The sequence below is a fragment of the Lepisma saccharinum genome, chromosome 1, assembly GCF_977018435.1.
Source record: "Lepisma saccharinum chromosome 1, izLepSacc3.1, whole genome shotgun sequence".
Classification (NCBI taxonomy): Eukaryota; Metazoa; Arthropoda; class Insecta; order Zygentoma; family Lepismatidae; genus Lepisma; species Lepisma saccharinum.
Window position 1 is genome coordinate 172,157,308 of NC_139229.1, and position 26,869 is coordinate 172,184,176.

At 38.3% G+C, this 26,869-nt stretch overlaps 1 protein-coding gene across 7 annotated transcripts in view; it reads left to right on the forward strand.

The window, feature by feature from the left end:
* The window catches only part of LOC146004004 (uncharacterized), a 51,707-nt gene that overhangs the window by 12,951 nt on the left and 11,887 nt on the right, over positions 1–26,869 (forward strand). For 3 of the 7 annotated variants that reach the window (XM_083142574.1, XM_083142555.1, XM_083142565.1), the window contains exons 2-5: positions 815–932; positions 11,233–11,396; positions 15,106–15,210; positions 22,721–23,952. In XM_083142574.1, coding sequence (XP_082998700.1) covers positions 11,284–11,396; positions 15,106–15,210; positions 22,721–23,952 — 1,450 coding nt within the window. In that variant the 5' untranslated portion in view covers positions 815–932; positions 11,233–11,283. Of the gene's footprint in view, positions 1–814; positions 933–9,769; positions 9,919–11,232; positions 11,397–15,105; positions 15,211–22,720; positions 23,953–26,869 lie in introns of all 7 variants that reach the window. The other 4 variants (XM_083142583.1, XM_083142600.1, XM_083142592.1 and 1 more) reach the window with 4 other exon arrangements.

The following is a 26,869-nucleotide window of genomic DNA, read 5'->3' on the forward strand; positions in this document are numbered from 1 at the left end:
TGCGAAATTGATGACGTGCTGGCTAACCATATGGTAACACTTTTGTGTATTTTAATTATTTTCTTCTTCTTTTAACTTTAGTTATTATTGTGAGGTAAAATGAATAAATTTCACATCTGCTTTAGTCCTATAATTTGGGGTGGACTGTTTCATCTCTCTACGAAAATTAGTTATCTTGCTTCGATTATTGTGTGCATTGCAGCAAGTTTGAAAAGCATGCTTCTGAAAAGTTCCCACCCAGATAGGCTTCTGTCCACTAAAGCTTAAATGCTGGTGTTTTTTGCGCACCAAATCACCTCTTGTGGAGGAGTTATTGGGGCCAGTATCAGTTATTTTCAGATCTTTGAAGTAAATTTGCGGATGTGCGAGTCTGTAACTGTACTTCGATCTTTAAAATACATGCATTTCTTGCTCCAATCTTTAATAGCTGGAAATAAATTATATTACTACTTACATAAATATACATATGTTTATATGTTTTGCTCTAGCAAACAACTTTCTCTGAATGCTGGAACTGTCACTAAAATTGAGAGACTAATCAATTTTATTTTCGCTATAGGTCTTTTCTACTCTTACGGTGGGCACTCTATATATGCTGGGAAGGGAAGTGTGGGGTAGAGAAGCGACCAATCCAGTGCGATAAGAAATTCAGCAGCCTGTAGAACAAAAGTGCACATAGTATTCCTACCGCCATGTTGTAATTATCGGTGCTACCGCTTTTGTCTGATTGGTCTGCGGTGTAGTCATGTATTTTTGCATAAGAAGTGTGTTAATGATGTTTGTGTTCTGAATTAAAATTATATTCTTGTTACAGGTGGAGGACAGGACATCTCTGTATGTTGAGCACAGGAAGATTTCTCATGTGTATTAAATCATCAAATTAGAATAGAGAAAAATTTGTTAGCAGTGATGAAGTTTTTACTAGTAGAAAGGTAAGTATGAGAGAAGAATAGTTTAGCAATTAATTTCCACTTTTAATTAAAAATTTCTTCCCACTGAATGTTCAGTGAGTACTGACCTGGTATAGGTGTGCTATTTTTTTTAATCATCATTTATTCCAGTCATTGAAATTAGCCAAAAGTGGCAGAAAAGCAACATAAAATAAGAAAATACAAATACAAATACAAATTATTGTACTGATCACCCGATGATTTGTCATAGGAGAAAAGTATAAAAGTGTAGTCAGTAATTTATGGCCTGTAATTATTTAAATGCTCTTAATTTACTTGGTGTATTTTATGGACTAATGCGACTGCCTGCACTCCCCCATTCCCCAACAGGGTATCAGTTATCACGACTTGCTGAAATGCTATGAGTACTAGATGAGACAGAAATGTTTTTTTTGGTTAGTGTGGCATAACTTTTTTACATCCATTGTCATTGCTAGGGATGGATGAATCTTGATATCAAGTAATTTTCTATCTCTACATTGGATATTCAGATATCCAAATATCTGGATATTCGGATTATCCAAAATGTGTGGATATTCAAATGTGTGCATTATCCAGACAGTTTTATCATTTCTGGGCTATCCAGAAATTCTTTTATTTGTCATTTTCATATTTCAGTGTGTGTATTTTCCACAATTTCTTCATCAAATCTGTTTGATCAGGATATTCTGATTATCCATATTATCCACTGCATCCAAAATGGATATCAGATAATTTGAAATCCAGGTACCATATCAGTTATCTGGATTTTTGGCCATCCCTAGTCATTGCCAGTATAGGATAGAGGAGTAATATATATATATATATATATACTCCAAACCACTACCAGTGAAACCCACCCGAGCCTCCTTCAATTTACCCCCCCCCTCCTCCCAAGATCCACCCCCCCTGCCCACCAACCACCCCTTGGAAAGATACATCACTGCCGTCATTTCCACCACCTCTGACAGCTCATTCTTAAATAACTTTCACAACCAACCTAACCTCAATCCCCCCCAACAGAAAGCTCTCAGAGACCTCCGCAACAACCACAACATCAAAATCCTCCCAGCTGACAAGGGGTCCACCACGGTGGTCTTGAACTCTCAAGACTACCTGGCGGAAGCCAACCGCCAGCTGGCTGACCCCTCCACCTACAAACCCACCACAGTTGACCTATCCGCCGAACACCTCACCAAAATCCGGGACTTCATCCACACCCGCGGCCCACCTGAAGGCCTAACAGCTCGTACCACCGCCATGTTAATACCCGACAATCCCCGCACCCCCACCTTCTATCTATTGCCCAAAATCCACAAACCTGGCAACCCTGGCAGACCCATTGTGTCCAGCTATAACTCACCTACAGAACGAATCTCAGCCTTTGTTGACTCCCATCTCCAGCCTCTTGTGAAAGCTCTGCCCTCCTACCTCCGTGACACCAACCACTTCCTCCAGAAAATCAGCACCCTCCCGCCATTGCCCCCAAATACCATCCTTGCCACCATTGATGTCACTTCCCTCTACACCAACATACCTCGCTCCCATGGCCTCCGCTCCATAGAATTCTATCTCAATAGCAGACCCAAACCTCACAACCCCAGCACCAACTTCCTGACCCACCTAGCCCACCTTGTCCTCACTTGTAACAACTTCACCTTCGAAAACCAAAATTTCCTACAGATCCGAGGTACAGCCATGGGTACCAGAATGGCCCCATCCTATGCAAACCTCTTCATGGGCCAACTTGAGCAAGAGTTTTTGGCTACCCAACCCCTCCAACCCCTCCTCTGGCTCCGCTTCATCGACGACATCTTCATGCTCTGGACACATGGAGAACCATCCTTGTCAGCCTTCCTGGACCAACTTAACCACTTCCGTTCCCTAAAATTCACCTGGACACACTCCCCCAACCAGATCACCTTCCTGGATGTGGACGTGCACATCGAGGGAGGACACCTGACTACCTCCATCCACATAAAACCCACCAACCACATGCAATACCTACACTTCTCCAGCTCCCACCCGTTCCACACCAAAAAAGCAATTCCATTCTCTCTGGCCTTCAGGGGACAGCGAGCGCCTGAACACTTCACCCACCTCCCGCCAGAATTATAACCTCCGCCTACACCAGGCCCTGGTTAACCGTGGATATCCCTCCATCCTGGTCACCAAGCAAATATCACGAGCTGCCTCACATACCACTACCACCAAGAAACCTGCTGCCACCAACCCACCTGCACTCATCACCCAATATCATCCCCACCTCAACAAAATCAGGCACACACTGCACTCTCTTCTCCCAATCCTCCACAGTGATCCCGAAACCAAAAACATATTTCCCGACAAACCCAGGGTGGTTTTCAAACGCCCCCCTAACCTCCAAAACATCCTGGTCCACAACACTCCTTCACCACACATCCAACACCCCCCTGCCCATAAATGCAACCGACCCAGGTGCAAGACCTGTCCCATCCTTATCACTTCTCACACCCTTCAGGTGCACACGGCCACTGGCAAATTTACCCTCCATCCCAAAGGGACCTGCCATGCCTCAAACCTTATCTACATCCTCACCTGCAACATCTGTGGTGATTTTTACCTGGGGGAAACATCAACGGCCCTCAACCTCCGCATCAATAACCACCGCTCCTCCACCCACAACCTTGACTTCACTGTCGCCGTCCACACCAACCACCACAACATCAGTTTCAACGACTTCTTCCGGGTAGCGATCATCCACCTCCTACCCCAACCAGCCAACACCTCTGTTCGCAAAAGATGGGAGAGGGCCTATATATCGGCCATGAGTTCAACCACTCCACCTGGCCTGAACAAGGCCACCCAGTAATGCCCAACCCTCACCCACCCTCCCGCCCTCCCTCCCAACTCATCCTACACACTCACAGTTTACGACGAGCCTGGTGACGAAACAGTGTTTTTTTCGTTCTACGCACCGCTTCTTCTTCAATGGGGACCTGGCAACTCTGCAGGACCCCAACTTCCAGTTCCGTCTTCTGTTTCTTCTCACACCGATGATGCTATAAATTAGCGAAAATTTTGAATTTTCCTACTGTCCGGTGAGTGTTTCCTTTTACCTTATTTGATTTTTACTTAGCCCTTTTGGCCCTCCTTGCTTTTATCCAATATATATATATACACACACACACACACACACACACACACACACACACACACACACACACACACACACACACACACACACACACACACACACACACACACACACACACACACACACACACACACACACACACACACACACACACACACACACACACACACACACACACACACACACACACACACACACACACACACACACACACACACACACACACACACACACACACACACACACACACACACACACACACACACACACACACACACACACACACACACACACACACACACACACACACACACACACACACACACACACACACACACACACACACACACACACACACACACACACACACACACACACACACACACACACACACACACACACACACACACACACACACACACACACACACACACACACACACACACACACACACACACACACACACACACACACACACACACACACACACACACACACACACACACACACACACACACACACACACACACACACCCGCGCGCGCGCGCGCACGTGTCAAAATTATTGGGGGGGGCTCTGATCACTGAAATAAATTAATGAATGACTCACTCCCTCCCTTTTGTAAGTTTTGGGAATCTCGTAAAAGCCCATGAATTCCTTAAAAATGTTAAAATTTTCATTTACAGTTCGAATGCAAAATGTAAATTGTTCACGTATGGATATGTCACAAGTTTTGTCAACCATAATAGCAAAATATTCCCGACTCTTAATATCTGTTACCACGGAGCATAAAACAGATGTTCGTAATATATCAATGATCTCGTTCTGAATGTCATGTGAGAGCCATTTGTAACCCGAATGTCCCATCCACCCTCCTTGTTCAGGCACATCTTCTTTTGAAACTCTTTTTAGTAAAAATGTTAACAATACTCATAATTATATACTTAGTATATAGTAATAAGTCATGTGTTTTGCTGTCTCTGGCCATAGCTCCCCCCAAAGTTGATGGTTTAGCTGTCTCAGCCCTCCCCCCCCCTCCCCAAGTTGATGGTCTAGAACGTTTGTAATGTGTATTTAAAGTTGTTCATGTGGCACAATTCAGAGTAAACTTTACAAGAGAAGCAAAATAATACATTAGATCCTCTTAAGCAAAATTATTTGGGGGGCTCTGCCCCCCCCCCCCATCGTTAACATTGGGGAGGCTCAAGCCCCTTGGAGTCGGTGCCTATGTATACGTGTATCCTAAATTTTCCAGCGTGCATCTTCCTCTGGGCAGCAGCCCAGGAAGCATATATGTGCAGTGTTTGAATGGAAAATGTTATTCAGGTACAAACAAACAAACTTTAAAAGAAACACACTTTCAGGACATCTAAACGAACCTAATAGCTACCAGTTTTCCATTCTTTATTGCATGTTGAAGACTGTTTTTTTTTTCTTCTTTTCAATGTTCAACTACTGTGTACATTTTCAGTGGGTGTTCATTATATGTAACTAGGCCTGAGCTGACAAAAATGTATCACTAAACACTACTGGAAGGAATCGGTTGTAATTTAATCACCAGTACTGCCTGATACTTTTCCAGAATCTTGTGCAGTTCGCAAAATATATAATTTTTATTATTTTTGGAACAACATTGTAGAGATGTATTGATTTTGTGATAAAATTATTATCTCACCTGAAATTATAAATATTTTACGGCATCAGTAGGACTTAGTGTGCTGTCACATAGGTGTTTTCCTCTGGGCTTCAACCCAGTAGTCACATATGTGCAGTGTTTGAATGGAAATAATGGTATCATCTCGGCTCTACATATAACTTTATTGCTTCATAAACAGCATAAAGGGGCCTCAGTGATGGAACACTTTGGTAAAGAAAATTTTTTATGAGTAGTAATACTAATAGTAGTAATAATTACAAATTTAGAATATAGTCTTTTTTAAATAAGATATGTATAACATTGAAGAGGTTTTCTCAGGCATTCAGCCAGGTGATTTCCGGATAGGCTTCCGAGCTTTCGAGAGCTAACTTCACTCTCATCTTCAGGGATTGAAGTGCAGAGATAAGTCAGGGTGAAGTTGCCCGAGAAAACCTCTTCAGTATTCGCCGCCAGGAAAGCTTCAAGAATTTTATATATAACATATATATTCCCTAATGCTATGATGAGTTATTTTTTATTTCTCTTTGTTTTTCTGTCTTGTTTAAATTGAAACTTTAACAGCATTCAAAGGGGACATGAGGTAAGTCATATTTATGTGTGTGTGTGCTTTTCGGAAAGAAATGTGAAAGCTTTTGTAACATATTTTCCTTTATATACATAATGGTAGTGAGAGAAAAGGAGAAAGTAATGCCTATATAAAGGATGAATGTAAATGTACACAATGTGGGAGTCCAGACAAGTTGCTGCTATTCACAAATGTTCTACGAAATGTCCCCAATCTGGAGAGTCAGACAAATGAAAATTAGTCATGGAAAGCCTAAAGATAGAGGTAAAGGAAAATCAGTGGTATGTTTAAGAAAGTCAGGGAAATCTTTAAACATGAGAATGCAGTATGTTTTAACCTGGCATAGACGAGTGGCAATCTTCTTGTCACCCAACACACTTGCACTTGGTGTTGTGGACCTATATCCTCCTCCTTCCCACTAATGATACCATTTTTTAATTAACAGTGAGCTGGATGAGCAATTATAATGAATGCATTTATACTGGAGTGTGTTTCTAAGGCTCGTAGCATTGAAACTAGACATCAATAATCAATACGTTGCAATAATATTTTTTTCCATCTTGATGCCCTCTACATGCTGTTGAAAATTGCATCTTTCATGTGAATGTGTCAGTTATGCATACCTACTAGTTAAACTTTTAGTTTTATGCCAGAAATACATACATTATGCTCCGTAGAAGCAAAGGTCAATTAAGTTATTTTAGTATATGATTAATGTCAGCATTTGCTCATTGAATCAAATTAATTATCATTTGCTAAGTTAACCTAAGTATCGATTGTATGATGATTTTTACAAGTTATAGAAGGGAATGAGGAATGTATTAAGAATATCGAAAATGAATACAGGAGTATGTTTTGACTAAGTGGAATAAAAAAAAATGCCTGTTAATGTACAGAAAACATATCATGAAAGTACATTGTGCAAGTGACTACACAGTGTGAAATGTTTTTCTTCATTGTGGAAAATGCATACACCTGCAGGAGAGGAAGGGAAGTTAGGTAAACAAACAAACAAGGCTAGCTCAATGAAAATGTACACAAAGTACAATACTATAAGCATACAGAAACATAACACCAAACCTGGCTTCCCTTACCCAGTCACTTAGCATATAAGAGCAGGATGGAAAAATCATTCTGCACAAAAGACTGCAAGTTTGTTCAGTATGTTGCTTTATTGACATGTAATTCAATTAATAAAGCAAATGTATGCACATAATGATGATATTGTAATTACGCAATCGGAATTCAGGTTGCAGTTACATTTTGTTTCCTCATAGTACTACATGAAACAAGGGTTAAATTTTGTGTAAGTCTACAGTTATGAGTATGCATGACATGTGGCTGGGATGGCTCTAATTCCACTCTCTTCACTATTTCACTTTAAATATGGAGAGTCTGCTTGAAAAAGCATAGCAATGTAATCAACATAAGGCAATGTTATGGTTGGTCATTAACTTAGTAATTTTGGTACAGTGGCCTCCTGTGACCTGTCCCCAGCAAGTAACTAGAATCCAGTGCAGGATGTATAGAATACTTGATGAAATTCTGCTGCTTCATTGGCCAATCCCAGTGAGTGCTTTGCTCAAAATGTCTGCACTGAAAATTCTGAGTTTGAGTCTCAAGTCTATTCATATATTGTATTGCTTTATATCTTTCAATTCCTGTTATTCATTATTAATTCTAGCCCAAGTTCTTTTTGCTTTATTGCGATTTCATCATGCTAGGAATGCAATTTTAACGTGGTTCGATTTCGATTTAGTTCTGTTAACACACACTGCGGAGTTTTAGCGATTACTTAAGATTTTGTTCAATATATGCTCTCGTACTTAGTTTAGGCAGTCCAGGTTTGGTTTTCTTGGCATTAAAATAAAGTCCCTAAATGCATTGTACTAAGGTTCCGATTTACTTCTACATTAGTTCCCACTAGTCTACGATACTTACAGTTGGTTATCAACGGAAAATACAGTGTCCATGGGAAGCGCACATGCTTGCGTAAGGTAATTTGTAAGTTGTTTTTTTTCAACATAAATAACTTTTTTTTTCGAAATCCAAACAGTGCTCTTTACTTTAAGGAAGGTTCAAATTTCATGAGAAATGATTGCCAAAATTCTACAATAATTTATCTTCCTGCTAGGAGAATTTTAAAAAAATCATAAAACAATCTGAACCGTTACCTTAATTCTCATTGTAATTTACCAAAAGAGGTAGAGGAGTAGTGTAAACTTATCAAATGCAAATAAATGAATATCTATTTGTTTATCTGTGTTATGGCATTTCAACACCAATAAACAATAAAGATGATTTAATCTGATATGCTGTGGCTGTTTATCACCTCAACTCTGAAATTAATTATGCTAAAAATAACTCAGTATTATAACTGGGAGGAGATTTATATGCATTAAAAAGAGGTCAAAATATGCACTAAATGTTTCTAAAAGTACTGTAAAATATGTGTATATGTGTGTTCAAGTACGAGCACTTTATGACCTTTCCAATACCCCCCTGAAACATACCATGTCACTATCCATGTTAACTCAAAGATTTGAATGAACTCCCATCTATAGACCCACATTTCGTGGTTGGTTGACTAGCATAATTTCTTGCCATGGACAGTGAAAATATTGCATATCTGTTATTTGTGTTTTAGGAATTAGAAATGTTTTATTTGTTAGCGAAGGTCAGCCTTGTCTGCTCTACTACTAAGAATTTCACAAATATTCACAACAACCTGTCCAACACAGTCAGAAAATGATGATTAAGCTGCTTAAGCTATGTAAGATAAAAGTAAATTTATATGAACAACCCCACAAAGCACTGTGCATTTTTTTTTACACCTTAGCATAGAGTTTACAGAGCCCTGAAATTCTCGACAGAGCATCCCTCCCCCCCCCAATCCTAATGACATATTTCAATTTATAGGGGATGCAATGATCCATGGTTAGGGTGTTATTTTCTTGTGACAAAGGGGAATGATGCAAACTTTAAGAAAAACAGTTCCAGTATATATGCAAGTACATGTAACATAAAGCATCACCAGAGTATTCCAAATTGAGTGAAATGAATTACCGTATTTACTCATGTATAATGTGCATTTTTTCCAAAAATGTTTGCCCCCAGAAACTGTGATGCACGGAATAATTCGGACAGCCAACATTAAAACCACAGTTGTTTTCACTATGTCACTTCATATAACACGTATATATCAACAATTGCAAATACAAATTACCGGGTTGGATTAATAATAATTTTTAAGAAAACACTACAAAAATGAATGGTCATTCCATGATTTTTCACTTTGTAACTGAACGTTTTGCAACACCGAGAAAAGCGGCACTGAGCCGTTCTGGCAGAATTCGAGCATGTACCTCCCGTCACACGGGATGTGTATCAACAGTATTTATTGGGCGAGAAATAATAGAAAATATCTTCCTGAGTGCTGCAAATTCATAACATAATTTTGATCTCGCTTTCTTCTACTACAGAATAAATAAGGTGGTTACTGAAATGAAAGCTTTGGGATGCTAAACACAGTGGATGAAGAGGTGGAGGTGGTGTGGGTCGGTGACTCATTGTATGCACAAGATGAAATTCTCCTCTTGGTCCACATAGCAACAGGAGACTCTTTGAATAGGTATGATGTCATTTGTTCTTGATTGGCATAGCGACAGCTTTACAACCTACAACTAAGAGAGCCACTTCTTGTACCTGAATTGTACCTCACATTACATACGAGATATAATTGTTTGTTGCTTTTCCCCACAAAAACCAGGGTGTGCGTTATACATGCGTAAATATGTAATCCATTGAACACTCACAAATAAGGCAAATATGCAAAAATCTGCCCCTTAACACCATCCTTATTATCGCAGTCAGATGTGTAACAGGCACATTATAGTTTCTCCATACAGGTGTAGCTGTAAATTCTTTCAGTGCTCTTCAGGGAGCTGTGTATTGGGTTTAGGTAGGGATGTGACGAAGCTGAAAATTTACCGATGCCGATGTTCTCGCCGATAATTTTTGGAACCGATACCGATGCCGATATTTACCGATTCCAATACATAAGATTATTAAACAGAAATGGGATGTTATTTTCAGCATGACAAAAATAAATTTGCTATGTACATTTCTATTGCATATCATATGTATATACATATATATTCTCAAGAGATGCGAATGTACATTTGCATCTACAAAATGTTATGTGAACCTTTAAGAAGAACATTGATTCTCAAGAGATTAAACATTAGTACACAAGCAGTTCTTTGAAATGCAAAATGAATTCCTGTTATGCCAGATTCAACTTCAGAAACACGAGATTTGGAAGCACTTCAGGAAGTAACCTACCTCTTCTCTTATCACAAATCTGTTCAGCAACACTGAACACTCGATCACTGAATACTGATGCAGCAGGTATGCCCAAGTATTTTCTCAGGACTTGCTTCAGGTTTGAATATTCATTTTTGAATTTCCAATACAACAGCAGATCCTGGTTCAGCAATGTACTGTTTTATTTCCGATTTATAGTTAGGTTGATCCTCTGAATGAGTTTGCAATAATTTTATTACAAAAACTCTACAATAATGACGAATCATAACCAAATTTTCAATAAATCTTACAAAACTAGAATATAAAACTTATTAGCAGGTAAAAACTCTAGTATAATTTGTACCGGTTTAAATATCGGATTTTTGCCGATTCCGATACCGATGTGTCAATTTCGGCCGATTTTCATACATCTGTAATCGGCTTCGGCACATCCCTAGGTTTAGGTATATTTTTTACCATAACTAATAAGTATTACACACACAGGCACATGGAAATATTACCCTGAAATGTATTATTTTCTTATTTAATTAATAATGTATTATTTCTTGGAATATATTTTTGGTTTCATAAGAAGGTCATTTTTCATTGACTAATTGTTTTTTCATTTGTATTTTTGTAGACAAGCCTTTAATGGATTGCAGCCAAATGGAAACGGAGAATCAGGTACAGGATGTTTGAAGGGAAACATATCCATTTCAGCCCAGTAGATAATAAACCTTTGTGCTCTTATTCTAATAAACTTTGCAAGCAACATCGCCTTAATGGCTATGCCTTTTGTATAAGGTAAGATGGTTACAGAATTGCAGTTGCTTTCTTTGAGAGTATGGTATTGTACCATACCAAAATTCTATGTAGTCAGACCAGTTCAAAATAAAGTAAAGTATTAGGGCACAACTCGTATATCATACAGATGTTAGATGAAAGCTGATTCTAAGGTTTGTTTAAGCTATTTTAAGTCATATTTTTATATGGTTTGAGACTAAACATGCATCTTCATTCTTGCTACTTTATATTTGAGCATTGTAAAACTCTCAAAATAATAACATAGTCATGAAAAGATTTTAAAAAATCTACATACCCTTATTCGTGTACCACCATCTTGAGTTCCAAATACCTAGGAAGAGATATGTAAGTTAACTTGTAAAGAGTCGTTTCCACTGTGACGAAAGTATATACATATTGTTGTTTGTGTTGACTTGTGTGAGTAAACATGTTCAAGAGCTCAAAATCAGTTGTTTTTGTGCTGCACTGGCACTGCAAAAAAATACAAGAGATGTTATGCGACAAAGAGGATCATCATTACCTTGCTACCGTAAATGTGTTATTTGTAAATGCAAGAAAGCATGTCGAAAGTTGTGGTAAACGAAAATGCTTGGACGATGGTAAAGTTTAGATCAGGGCTGGATTAAGACTAAATTGAACCTGATGCTTGAAATCTTCAGTGAACAATAAACACGACGACGTTATTGTTACGTCACAGCACAAAGAATAATAGTAACCGTATAATAAATAACGCTGTGTCTAGGCGTCCGAAATTGGGCCTCCAAATTTCATTCTAAGATTTATTTTCAGGTTAATATAGCAAAAGAAAACTGTTCAGCTTCTGGAAAATTCTCGTCTGTTTTCATCTGGGCCTATTTCAGGAATGGGCCTAATGCTGCAGCATCAATAGCACCCACCTTAATCCAGCCCTGGTTTAGATATTATTGAGCATCCAATTTCTATGAATTTTTGTGATCGGAAGCCCAGGGTTTTAACTGACCTGAAATACTTGAAAAAATCTGAGAAATTCAGGGCTTTTCGGGGAGTTAAAATTTATACATTTTCCCTCCTAATACTTTGTGTCAAAGGAAGAAGAAGAAAATTGAGATTAAAAAAATGGCATATGCCCCTGTGCCCCCTCTCCCCCTAATAGACTGAAGTGAATGAAAAAAAATAGTATGTAGCAGTGATACATTTCTACAACTTTGTAAAGTTTCGTTGAAAATGGACTGATACTTCTTGGCCAAAAAATAACATTGCATAAGAGCAGCAGTGTTGCCAGCTTACTTACAGAACAGTATCTGGAAATTCGCTTCTAGGATTGGCCTATGGATGTTGGATGGATCAAATTTGGAGGGAATTACAAGATCACTGTCTGAGCATTTTGGCTTTCAGAAATTCTGCTTAATTGTGGAAATATTTGAATTTTTATCCCTTGCCCCCCTTCCCCCCTTAACCCTTAATTGTCACAGGTTGTTTTGAAAATATGTGGAAAAAATCAAAATTGATTTGGTAAAATGACTGGGAACCCATATACCTTTCCGTATTTCATTTGGACATTATTGTGGATAAAACTGACAAATTCAACTTAGTTGTGAAAATGCATGATGGGCAGAAACATGGATCATTGCCAGTAGAAGCTGGATTATCTCTCTGTATCTCGCACAAATCGATACTGTATTAGTTAGCACAGTGCACTACGATGCCAGGGGTCCCAGGTTTGAATTCTGGCCTGGGTGGGGGTGTTCCTTTATCAATTCCATCATATCATCCTCATCTTCAGGATTAGTGAAAAGTGGCAGAAAAGTGAAGTAATAAATCAAATCAATATTACTGAAATTTTTCCAGGCATAGAATATATGAGGGGTATGTTTCAAACGCAGATGAGATTCTTATTCTTTGACGCTCATGCATGTACGAGGGAGAGTCTGAAAATAAGTTTCCCCTGGCGACTGGACAGAGATGGGAAGGAAAAGCAAAAAACTTAATTGAGAAAAGGAATAGCATACTTACTTTATTTTTCCACATAGGAACCCCGGACATTCAGACATTTGTCATACTGTTTGATAAGCTTCAAAAAACCCTCTTGGAAAAAATGAGTGTCCTGTATATGGAAGAAGTGTTGCACGAAATGTGTCACCTCAGCATTGCTTCCAAAGCAGCTTCCTCCGAGAGCCTTCTTCAAAGCCGGAAACAGATGGAAGTCACTCGGCGCGAGATCGGGACTGTACGGCAGATGGGTAATGCGCTCCCAACCAAAGGTTGCAAGATTGTGTTGCGTAGCCCTCGCCGAGTGCGGTTTCGCATTGTCATCCAACAACAGCAAGGCAGATGTGAGAAGGCCAGGCTACCTACGCCGAATAGCTTGCTTCAATTTGGACAGGGTGTGACAGTAACGTGCAGCGTTGATGGTTCCTTGTTCCAAAAAGTCCAGCAATAAAACACCATGGGCATCCCAAAAAACTGTGAGAAGCACCTTACCTGCCGAGGGAGTTGTCTTGATCTTCTTCCGGACGAATGTTTACACTCCATTGATGCGGCCTTCATTTGTTTTGACATAACTTCTGGCCCATACACTTCCACTAGGCGGTTATGAATTTCTGCTCCCGATACTCCACGTGCCCATTCATACCGGACAACCGCTCTCACTTCCTCCTTTGACCACGAATTCAACATGCACCTTCTCTCCATATCTGGCGGGCCACATCTGAGAGGCACCTCCCCTCGTTTGCATGCACTACCCTCACGCCATCTGTTGGATCGCGGTCATACTTCACCCACTGGTGTATGGGTGTCTGTTGAGTTCCAACACGGCCTGGTTTCCCCCATTGCTGTACGATTTCCCTGGCAAAACTGAGGGGGGGGGGGACTTATTTTCGGACTTTCTCTCGTATAACAAAGTAAGAAAAAGAATGGATTGTTCAGAAAAGTGTAAAATTATAAAATCAAATAGGCAGTTTTTAACAATTTTCTAAGTATCAAGTGGTTGTTGGAGAAAAAGAAAATCAGCCTTCTTTCCTATGTATAGAAAAGTTCATTTAACTCACGACCGGATCAAGAAAGTGTGGGGCGTTACCCCCACACCCCGTATACGCCTTCATGGCGTGGTGCTAAGCACAGGGGAACACTTTATCTTTTTTTTTCTTCTTCATTTAACCTCCTTGGTGCACCTGCACTTTGTCAGTCGATGCCTTTCATTTAATATTAATAATTATATAAAGCCTGTTATATAAGTAAATGCTAAAAATATACAAACTTCCATATTCAGAACAAATATCAGTGCATGCCGTGTTGAAAAATTCATGCTTTGCCACTCTTAACTAAGGAAACAGTCAGAAATTTCCCTGACCCATATGCACTACTACCAATATAATTCTTATAAAAATATATCCCGTTTCAAATTTGCCATTTTTTTACTGTGATTAATTTATGATTCTTTCTAAACATTTTTCTTACTTCCATTGTTATTAATAACGTATTATATATTCAAGGCAATGATATCTGAGAATGACATTCAGAAGTATTAATTGTATTATAATAAACAGTCAGTTTGTTGCAATTGGTATGTTTGATTTAAACATGTTTTTAAATTTTTAGTTTTTGTAAAAATGTGCTGCTTTTCTTCAGTTTGCATGCTAATGTATTTTATTTTATGGTTTGATGAAATAATACATCTTTTTATACTTTTGTTTCATAATTTTTTTTCAATTCCATTATTTGTATTTGACAGGCATATTCTGGAGGACAAATCAGCTCCATTCAAACAATGTGCATATGTAGCAAAGTACAACAAACAGAAATGTACCAATCCTATTCCTTCAAATGAAGAAAGGGGGTAGGCAGAATTATTCATTTCATAAACTAACATTAATATAGTTATATTTTATTCCTAACAATAAAGTACAAACTAAATTGTAAGATAGCTATAACCCTATTAAAACTAATGAAAAACCCAGCATTGGGAGAATTTTCAGTAAGGGAGTTTCTAAGAATAACTATGATTTTACAAGTAGGAGACCATCTATCCTCAAAGTTGCGTGCACATCTTTTACTTACTTTGTATGAGTACCTACTTCCAGTTCCTGGAAAGTTTTGCATTTTATTTTATAAAAAATGCTACAATGTCTGTGGTGTGGATTTATATATTTTTTCCTTACACTTTTTCTCCGTACCTGTGCATTTATCATATTTTTTTGGCATTCAATACACAAACCCATATGATAGTGTACAGTAAATAATCATTTATATATTTCACTTACACCTTCATATATTTACTACTTTTTCAGTTATTAATATTAACATAGTTAAAATAACAGGGTGTCTTACCAGTCTGGAAATCCTGAAAAAGAATAGGAATTTACTTATTCTGCATGTGAAAAATGTCCTTTCCCGGAAAAAAAATGTTTTGGTAGTATAACTCTTACCATAGAGAATGCTTGAAAAACAGTGACAACAATGGATAAGTCCTTCACATGAAAGGTCTCTGTCCATATCAAATGCTGTTTGTCTTGTGTTTGCTTATGCAAAATATTTTTTTTATACTGATAGCTTTAGTGTGAAGCCTTTCTTCTTGATTTTGATATTTTGTTCATATTAGTTTTTGTTTGTGTAACAATGAAAAATTATGTTTTCTAGAAATAGAGAAGTGAAGCTTTAAATTTGTTGTTGTCAAACTACAGGGTGGATCAAAAGACCCCATACATAGGCACTTCACTAGAACCACAACATATATTCAATATGACCGTCATTCCAGATACACATATGTACTGTCGGATTAAAAATTATAGATACTAAGAAGTTTGGACTCCCAATTAAAAATGAGAGACCTACATAAAAACAAGTTACATCAAAATTTAGATTATTTAATTCTGTGTACGATGTAACTAGTTTTTATGTAGGTCTACTGGTTAATTTTTAATTGGAGTTCAAACTCAAGTATCTATAATTTTTAATATCAGTAGGCATTGCATCTTATCACATTGAACAGCCTGCACTTCTCCAGCATTGTGGATACACAAGCCTCGGTGATTCTTTGCCTAAGATGTGCCATGCTGACAATCTTCACCTTATACACTTGCACCTTCACATAGCCCCACAGGTAGAACTTTGGGGGTCAGGACACTGTGGTGGTCATTCCACAGAACCCTGTCATCTAATCCACGATCCTAGAAATTGAAAATCAAGACAGTTTCGCCCTTGGTGAGTGAAATGTGGAAACATACCACCATGCGGAAAAATGTGGAAGCTCTCCCCCATTCACTACCAACGGCATGACAAGGTCCTGCAACATTTCCACCTATGTCATTTCTGTGAGATGGTCGTCTATGAAGATCCGTCCAATGATCTGTGTGTCTCAGATCTTGAACCAGAGCGTAACCTTTCCTCTGCCCTGCTGTTCGTTATCACGGAAGGAATGTTGGTTGCTGTCACTCAATGCATGTACTCATATCTTGTGTTTGTGCGAATTACTCACAATTACTGAATAATAAGTATTCTAAAAAATATTTAAAAAATACTAAATTTATTTTACTTACGATTAGTGAGTATGCAAAATTTCCAAACAACGTTTCAGGAATCAACTGTTCCCTTCATCAGGTTTCTTCTTGACTAGCGAGATCGCCTCATAGCCACGTCAAATTGAATTAAAAACAAGGATAAAGGATATAGGAATAACTATGGTAGAAAAGGAATCCTAAAACTTGCCCAAACCTGTTAAAACTTCCATACCCCCTACTATCGCTAAGTAAAACCACAAAAGTTTAAAAGACACTCTTAACAGAACCTGTTGAAAATTCCATACCTCCTCCCTAAGTAAAACCACAAAAGTTTAAAAGACATTCTTAAAAGAACATTCGACTTGAAAAATTAAAAGACACACACCAGTTCATTTACGCCCATGAGGGTTCCAGATTGTTCTCGCAGAATGCAGGAAGTTGTCAGATTCTACTCTCGCCCACAAATTTCCCCTTCCCTCCCTCTACCTGCTTACGTCACTTCGTACTCAAAGTCACAGGTTTCCAGAGCATCGCGAATTACGTCCGGGGTGACATGAAAAACTATTTTATTTTACTCACGCTTTTCCCATCTTTTGAACATCCTAATCCAAATCTCATCAACATTTCCATCATCCCTATTTAATTTTTTGGTCCTATCTTTGCAGATGTATGCAGCCTCGTAAACATTCCTGCTAATTTGTGTTTTCATTCCGACCAACCTCCCTTTTCTTAATATTATGTCCCTTCACAATAATATGTTCCGACAGCCCCATTCTAGGAACTCCTTCCCTTATATCTTCATCATGCTCACCTCATCTTATATCCATACTTCTACTCGTTTGTCCGATATATTCCTTATTGCACACGCATCTGATACTATATACCCCTTTTTCTTCCCCCCACCCCCTGGCCATTTTCCCTAGCCTTTCCACCCTTTTTGTTCTCAGTGAAATGTTTTTCAAATATTCTCGGAGCCTTCATCCCACATTTAATTCCATAGTCCCTTCCTACTTTCTCAACCCTCTTGGAGACCACTTTGAAATAAGGGATCCCTATATATCTATACTTCATTCTCTCCTCCTTCACTTCCATCTCAACCTTTTCAGTTTCCTTATTATTTCCTCTAATCTCACTCTCGCAAATTTTGCGTGCCCTCCTTAGATTTCTCCTCAACTCAAACTCCTTATATCCATTCCTTTTGCACACTCCCATTATCCAATTTTCCTCTTTTTTCAATTCATCCTTGTGATTACATAACCTTATTGCCCTTATGAAAACGTTTAGAAAAACATTGTTTTTAGTTCTCTCTAATTGTGCAGATTCATTATTAATGTATAAATCTCCGGCTAACGCTTTGTGGAAAACTCCCATCCTAATGCCCATTCCATTGTTGATAATCCGAAGATCCAAAAAGCTAATCATGTAATCTTTCATTTCTTACTTCGTAAATTTAATACGTTCCTCCTGTCCCCCCAATATACTAAATATCTTGTTTAAGCCATTTTCCTCTTCTATAATTAAAATATCGGCAACATACCTCCTGAAATATTTAATCTCACCTTTCATTTGGTTCATAGCTGCGCTCTCGATGTAATGTCGGAAAATACTAGATATAATTCCAGAAATCAGGTTCCCCATGGCCAACCCTTCCTTTTGCATGTAAATCTTGCCATTGAAACAAAAATAGTTATAACCTGTACACAAGTGGAACCACCGTACATACTCCCATGCAATAACGACGTTTGCCCTTTTTTCCATTAACCACCTTTGCAGGCAGTCCACGGAGAGTAGAATCTGACGACTTCCTGCATTCTGCGAGAAGGCAATCTGGAACCCTCATGGGCGGAAGTGAATTGGTGTGAGTCTTTTAATTTTTCAAGTCGAATGTTCTTTTAAGAATGTCTTTTAAACTTTTGTGGTTTTACTTAGGGTTAGGGGGTATGGAAGTTTTAACAGGTTTGGGTAAGCTTTTAGGATTCCTTTTATGCCATAGGTATTCCTATATCCTTTATCCTTGTTTTTAATTCAATTTGACGTGGCTATGAGGCGATCTCGCTAGTCAAGAAGAAACCTGATGAAGGGATGAGTTGATTCCTGAAACGTTGTTTGGAAATTTTGCATACTCACTAATCGTAAGTAAAATAAGTTTAGCATTTTTTAAATATTTTTTAGAATACTTATTATTTATTCAATGCAAGTTCTGGTGATTTACTCATCCAAGCGCATAACAATTTAGCCTCTTCTGAGACCAAGGTGCTTGCTATGAATGTTGCATTCTGTGTTTCACACTGTGTTGCCTACTTACAAACCTGCACCCATTGATTGAAATCATCTTCGCTCACGTGATGCAATTTGTGAGATGATGGTGTGACAGAGACCTGTCTCTGACGACAGTCATCTCGTACCCTTCTGTTGACTCTTCCTCAAATGATGCCAGAATGATTGTCGATGTAGCTTCATTAATAGCTGTTTTACAGCATCCTGTTTTCTAGATCTGCAATGTTGCCAGATGACTTATACTTCTGTATGAACTTGTCCACTGTATCCTGTGTGATCCCTGGATGTTTCCCATGATCCTCTTGAATTCATATGCCAGCTCCCTCCAGCTTCAAGTGCCCACTATCAGGATCACCTCAGTGCGTTCCTTCACATTCAGCGACATTCTTTGCTGGAAATTAGAAGATAGAAAGGTTTTTGAATGGTTGAATTTCCTATGTATGAAGACTTGTGGCCCACCCTGTATACCTCAGTTTGATATAGTAAGTATTATTGGCATTGAAGTCCCATTAAGGAGGGAGGGAGGGTTCCGGTAACTTCTCTCCAACCGTAGAGATTTTAAATACAGTGCGGTTAAAATGTACAAACAGAAGGGGTAGGAAGTGCATTTCCACTCACCCCCTCTTACAAATACCATTTTAGGATATAGGATTGTGTTTTAAACTCATAATTCTGTGAAGGTTAGTGACAATCGGTGCTTTTTTCTGGCGCTACACATTAGTATGCCATACAAGCACCTTTTTTTTTTCCTCGGGTTAACAGCCAGGTTAAGTCGATGTTGGCTTCCAATGTTTCAGGTGCATTCATTGCTCTCATCATCAACCTTTTTATAGTTGAGAAAGAAACGAACATTGTATTTTAAAGAAAGAAATGTATATGTGCGTGTGTAACTACATTGACTTGGTTTATTTTACCTAGCTTTTCTGCTGCTTTTGGGTAATGGCAAATAGCTACATTGATGAATGATTATTTATAAACATACCACAATATTTCAGACTAAACCTTTAACTTTCAATAAGTTGCAAAGTCTGGTGATGTTACTTGTGTTCACTAAAGATATACACAGCTATCTTTTGAGATATAAGGTACAGTGGCTCAAGTTTAGTATGTAGTGCCTTGTGTGCCCACTGAATGGTTATACATTAAAATATAACCAGACTTGAGACCCTGAGTTCCACATGAAGCTTCCGAGCTTTTAGCAGCAAGTAATTGGCATTCCAAGAAGTATGTGAGAATAACCGAACCAGTCTTCTAGGAGGTATTCTCACTGCTGTATTCTAGTTGATGATCTACAGCGAGAAAAATTTTCTCTATCTATTTATTAACCATCTTTTCAAGGTTAATCCAGATGAATTAATTTTGAGACTGAACATGCTCAAAACAAGAGTGACATGTGCATGAATTTCAATCCAAGAGAACACATAAATACTGTAGTTATAACATAGTTGTAACTCATTACTCGATACAAATATATAAAGTCATTTAAATACAAAAAATAGAATACATAACACAAACTTAAGAGATTATGAGAAACATACAATATGATACACAGTAACAGAAAAAATCAAATTTTCTCAACAGGGTACACCAGTAACATGTTACAAATGATGATGTCACATATAATATGGCTGATATCAACATGTTCATGTACATTAATTGCTGTAATGATCTGGTTTGGAAAATTTTTGTTCTTTGTCTGGAAAACCTGGGAAAGTCAGGGAACTTTGTTCTTATGAAGTTGTAAACACTCTGAAGAAGTTTTAAACATACTACATCTTAAATTTCAGCATTAATTACTGTTGATTCAAAATTAAAGAAATTTCAAAGCTTATTTAAAACTTCAAATATGTAACATTACATTTTTGTGAAAAATGGAAGGGAGTGTTGAAGATAAGAAACTTATCATGAACAGCTGAGGTAGGTAAGCTGCTTTTCTATCCCGAATATTACCCTTACCTCATAAACAAGTGTAATATTTGTGTAATGTTGCATTTTAACTATGTCCGAGCCAATGTGAATACCAGTGTGTCAGTATGGGGAATCTTATCGATATCAGTACAAAGTCGTATCAACTCGTCCTTCTATTTTAATACCTATACAGGAACAAATGTAATTCTCAACATTGTAGGCTTTAAATTATCTTTCATTATGATGAAAGGGAACATTTTCCTTATCTCTGTCAGTACAAATGCTGGATAGATCATGTTCCTATTGGTCACACATGAACAGGTACCAAATATAATTTTCAAAATTTATATTTCTTATTGTTCCTCCTGTGAACTGTGGCTGATACAAACAAGCAAGAGCATATTATGTGTTTATGAACCTATAAGGTGGAAGCAATTTTTAGTCCCAAATATGCATTTTGCATTTATTTTAGAAGTGCAAATGTATGTATCAGAATATTTAGATTTGATTATTGCTTGCTTAAAAACTTAACATTTATAACTATTATTACACACCATGTTCTACGTCTTGTACTAGAAAATACATTTTTATACATTATTTAATATTATAAACAACACTTTAACAAAAGAGTAAAATAAAATTAGAAATTATGATTTGGCAGCTAGTTTTGTCACAAGCGTTTGGCCATTTTTTAACTGAATTGTGAAAATATGTAATTCATTGTATTTGTTCCTTAATTCAGTGTGCATACAAATGTGCTGTTTTAAGATGTTACATACTGAATAAAAATGTATCAATGATTTATGTGTTGTACTATTACAATGATGTTAAATATTTTGTGTACAGTGTGTTTTATAAGTCCTGCAGGATTCTAAAAACCTTTAACTTTTATTACAATGAAATAATTAATGTTTGATGTGGTTTGGTTCATCACCAGATCTCCAGCTAGGCATCATTCACGTCCAAACACTCTTGCAATCTTTGTTTGAATCTGAGAATTGCATTCTGACGGTGCTCGTCCGGAATGTTGTGAATCATATCCCGTATCTTGAACTCAGGTCATCAAGATCTGTCTGTTTCTGTCCATGCACCTGTGTTTTGACATGTCCCCACAGCCAGTAATCACAAGGCTTAAGGTCTGGTGACCTTGCTGGCCAAGGTGTGGGTCCTCTGCAGACAGCTTTTTCCTGCATCATCGCAATCTTGTAATCACGTGATCGCCTACACACATGTGATTCAGCAATATGGTGAGAACAAAATTTTAAATTTTCCTCTGTGTAGAAACACAATATTTCATTGTAATAAACCTATTACTTTAAAAGTTAACGGTTTTTAGAATACTGCAGAACTTATAAATCACACTGTACACAAAATATCTACCATCATGATAATAGTACCATATATAAATCATTGATACATTTTTATTCGGTATGTAACCTTAAAACAGCACATTTCTGTGCAAGTGCCACAAACTGCAGAACTTCTAGAACATGCTGTAACTAAGAAAATCATCTTCTGAAAAACATACAAAAGGCATATGGTGCTAGATTTTTATTTTCTTTCTCTACTGGGCTGTGAATGTTAGCAGAGCTGTTATTTCTCGTTAATTTGAATTCTGTTAACATGGTGATCAGGTATTTACAGTATTAATGTGCTCATTTATAGGTATTGTAACAGCCACATGCAGGTGGCTGGCATGGCACCAAAGAAGGAACGTCGGTGTAAGAAAGACAAGATGGTTCCCAGTAAGGAAGAACTACCTCCTCCCCCAATGGATGGAAGACTGAAATTTTCTGACAGACTGAAGGCTCTTTTGAAGTCTGGGAGTAATGCTGGTGCCACACTTATGGATGACAGTGATGAACCTGAAGATCCATATGCCTTCAGCGAACCAGAACCTGTAACCAAGCCGGAAGTTTTGAGGTTATATCAGAATGCATCAGCAGTGCATTCAAAGAAGAATTTGGCATTGACTTCGAAAGTGTATCAAGTGTCTGCTAAAAGTGTAAAGGCTCCAGTGTACAATAGTGAAAAGACTGAGGTAAAGAGTGTAAAGTTAAGCAGTAATGCAAATAGTCAAATCCCTAGTGTAAATATGGCCACGTTGTACCCAGCGTTGTCTGCCTCCTTGGGACATTCTCTGCCTGTGAGAACTGGTTCCCCCAACTTTAATTCACACGTGGTGAATTCCAAAGTTGGAATGTCAAATTCGCCTGTGCACAAACTTCTAGCAGTGGGAACCAGTGAAACCAAAGTTTCTGATGATGAAAGTTCCAAGACAATGAATAGACTACAAGCTAAAATAGCACAGAACAAAGTCATAGGAAAACATAAAAAAGTATGCTCATCTAGTCAGGGCCCAAACTCATCACACCACCTCCATGTTAAGAAAAACTTACAAATACCTCAGACATACTTGAGGACTACAGCAGATATGCAGCCACGGAGAGAGAGAAGCTTACTAGAAGAACAATTATTAGGATTGAAATCGGAACCAAATGCTAGTACACCTTGTAAAACTATCTTTTCTAATAGATCAATATTTTCAACACACTCATCTCAGTCAGCTTTGAAAAAGGAGCCTCGACTTAATCATCCATCACCATCTTCCCCTTCTCATAGGACATCTTCATCTCCTGTTCAACAGCCATCAGCTCTCCAGACAGTGAAACCATCTCGCCATCCAATAACGTATAGATCACACCACAATGTTTCCCAGGCTAGTTTTGTCACCATTCCAGCCAAGCGAAGTCGTACCAAAGGTCCACAAACTCAGGGTTCAGGACGCACAGTTCAGAAAGACTCTTCCAGATCCGAAGTGCTACCGTTTGCATTGACAAGATTGCAGCAGATTTATGATACCATTCACGAATACAAGCAGGACCTATATCCATTAGGTAAGATTGGTTTCTGTAAATGCATATGATCTGAATTGTTTGATCAAGCTTTTTAAGGGCTTTACATTTTAGTTTGAAAGGAAGTTGCTAATATATTCACAATAATGGCATACAGTGCACAAGAAGTGGTTGAAAGGTTGAAGCCAGTACAAAAGTAGAGGTGGAATAGAGTAGAAAGAGAAGTGTAGTTCTAAAACTACAGAGGAAGATGGAGAGGCATGACTTTTATCATAAATGTCTGTGTGATGACATAACTTGGACAGAAATAACTATTAGAAATTTATTCTCACTCTTAGTGGACTTCAAAATAGAACAATTGGAATACGAGAGTTCCAGATATCAAATCCTCTAAAACTTCAATTTGTTGCCAACTTTCATTTAGTTATTTCCTCTTGTATACCAAGAGCTATTTGTTTGATTGATGATTTGTAGCACCTGGGATAGGTTTCCATGCTGTTTACTATAATTTTCTTAGCTTTATTGTTCAATTATTGTGATGTATAAAAGCATTTTTTTCTTTACCAAGCACATTTTGCATACTACGTAAGATTTCAGATGATATCATGTCAACCAGAGATCTGTCCGAAGCCAATTTCTGATACAGGAAAACCTCGTTAATACGAAGTTCAAGGGACCAAAAAATGTCAACTTCGTATTAAACGACTTCGAGTTATCCAAACTTTTCAATATGTCGCCTGTTTTCAGGTGTAAATAAAGTAGAGTATAAATTACCCCCACAAAGGATGTTTTATACTTGGTGGTAGCTCAGAAAATAAGCTTTATATGTACTATATAATAATATTGTATGTTTTAAAGAAAGTGTAAAAAATGTTACACAAAATGAGAACACGGAGCTTAACGCGGACACAAAGATTCCAAGGAGACGGTTAACACCATTTATCCTGCCTAGTTATACAACCGGTTATGCACGGGATGCATGTCGTGGCAAAAAGTCTTATAAAAAACGGTATTTTCTTTTAATTGTGCAAAGTCGTTGCTCTTCCACGAAATTCTTACAATTTTAGTTCATAAGAAACCCATTTGCCCGGAGACCTACGGAAAGGAAAACAATCTCGTTTATTGCAAGAAGTGAAACTCTGAAGAATCTTGACAGTAGTCACACTGGCGCGAGCAAAAGACGGGAGATAATCGGACAGAATGAATATTGGATTTTATGTGCGTTCACTAGAACATTGTCCGTTACAGAATTAACTGGTAAGAGAAGATTCTCTTGGGAGAGAACACAACCTTTCCCTGGCACAAAACAAAACAAAAAAATCGGGGCTGTAAATTTCATTCTGGTTGAACTGTCTAAAACATCGTAAAAAAAAAGGTCACGTATTCTTTGCTTCAGTTAACTTCATATTCGCCCCCCCCCCCCCCCCCTTTGCAGGGATCAGTTCAAACTCTTCCTCAACTTGCATTGTAATCCACTCTGAAAAAGTAAACACACAACTTGTGATCTGTTTGCACCGAATGTGTATACTAGGACACATTAAACAGTGCAGCACTCGATAATCACTCTGGTTTGGATCCCACTTTAAACTGTATATTTAGTCCCGCTTAGCTCATCAGCATAAATTGAACTAAAAACAAGCTTTACGAAACTTGCGTATTTTCAGATTAATCGACAATTTATTGTAGGTTTCTGGAGGTCAAACACTCGCTCCGCCAAAACTTTTCCTCTGGTATTCCTACATTGAGCATTGCTGTTTTTTTTTTAACAACAGCACGCTAATGGTTCTGAAGAAAAGCGGGGATTATATGGCTTTGTGAGATTCAAAACAATGAAGCTTATTCCTTCGCACAGGATGAGTCATTGCAGTTATCGGCGAGCGAGAGCTTTCCAGACGCTAGACTAAACACTTGCGCCAGCTGCAGCGTAAACACAATGAGACCGGCTGGAAGTTAGAGCAGCAGGTGGCAGAAGGGAAATCATCGGCATTTTAAAGATAACGCAGTTGTCAAAGACCGAACTTTTATCAGCAGTGTGAAAAAAAAATGATCCTTGAATTACCTTTTACCATGCAACAGACAATAATACGGGCAATATTTCCTATCCAGACAGCTGCATTCAAACAAGAAAGAGGGACCTGAATTCTGCAATTATCACATTACCATGCACACCAGTGGCGGATAATAACCTGTTGTAGGAGAAGGAAGGGGTTCACTTTTCTTTTACTTATCATGCGGTTTTTGTTCGTTTTAAAGAAGGTATTCATAACTGTTTGCTTTTTTTTTAGACGCCAAAGGAAAGGAGCCAGTGTGCACACACAAGCAAGAAAATCGTGGCCGTGGCAAATTTTATGACCGGCACAGTTGGGAAACGTATGAAGCGGGAAACTGAAGTTGCAACATACGTAAGATCGACGTCAACTTTTGCGGGAAACCTAGATGACAACGCATTAAGCGGGTTGACGATCTTTAGTTGGCCTATGCGGCTTTGATTATCTAACAGTTTCCCTTTTTTTTATGAAGTTCTACAGGGCACAAAGAACACGCTTTTAATGAAAGTGGTTACCGGAAGTTGTCGGCTACCAGGCCAAAAGTTGCTCGCTCACAGGAAATTGCTGTATCTCGAGCTCAGAGCTAGACAGATGGGTGAGACTTCCAGGCGGCACGCGTCTTGTATTTTGGAACATTCGTGCGATCTTATCTCGCATTTGTCATCTAGCACTGGCGAATATTTCCAAGGTGGCGCATTCAGCGGGGAAGGAGCTTGACTTCCCATGCACATTGACAAAGAATGTCAATGTCCAGCGGGCATTTCGGGCTGCTTCCCTCGAGTTGTCAGCAGCTCTTAGGTCAAGGAAACATGTGAAGTTAAAATAACGTCCAAGCTCTCTCCACATTCGATCTTCTCTTGTCGACTTACGCAGGTGTCTACTTCGAATTAAGCGAAACCAGTTTTGCGGAA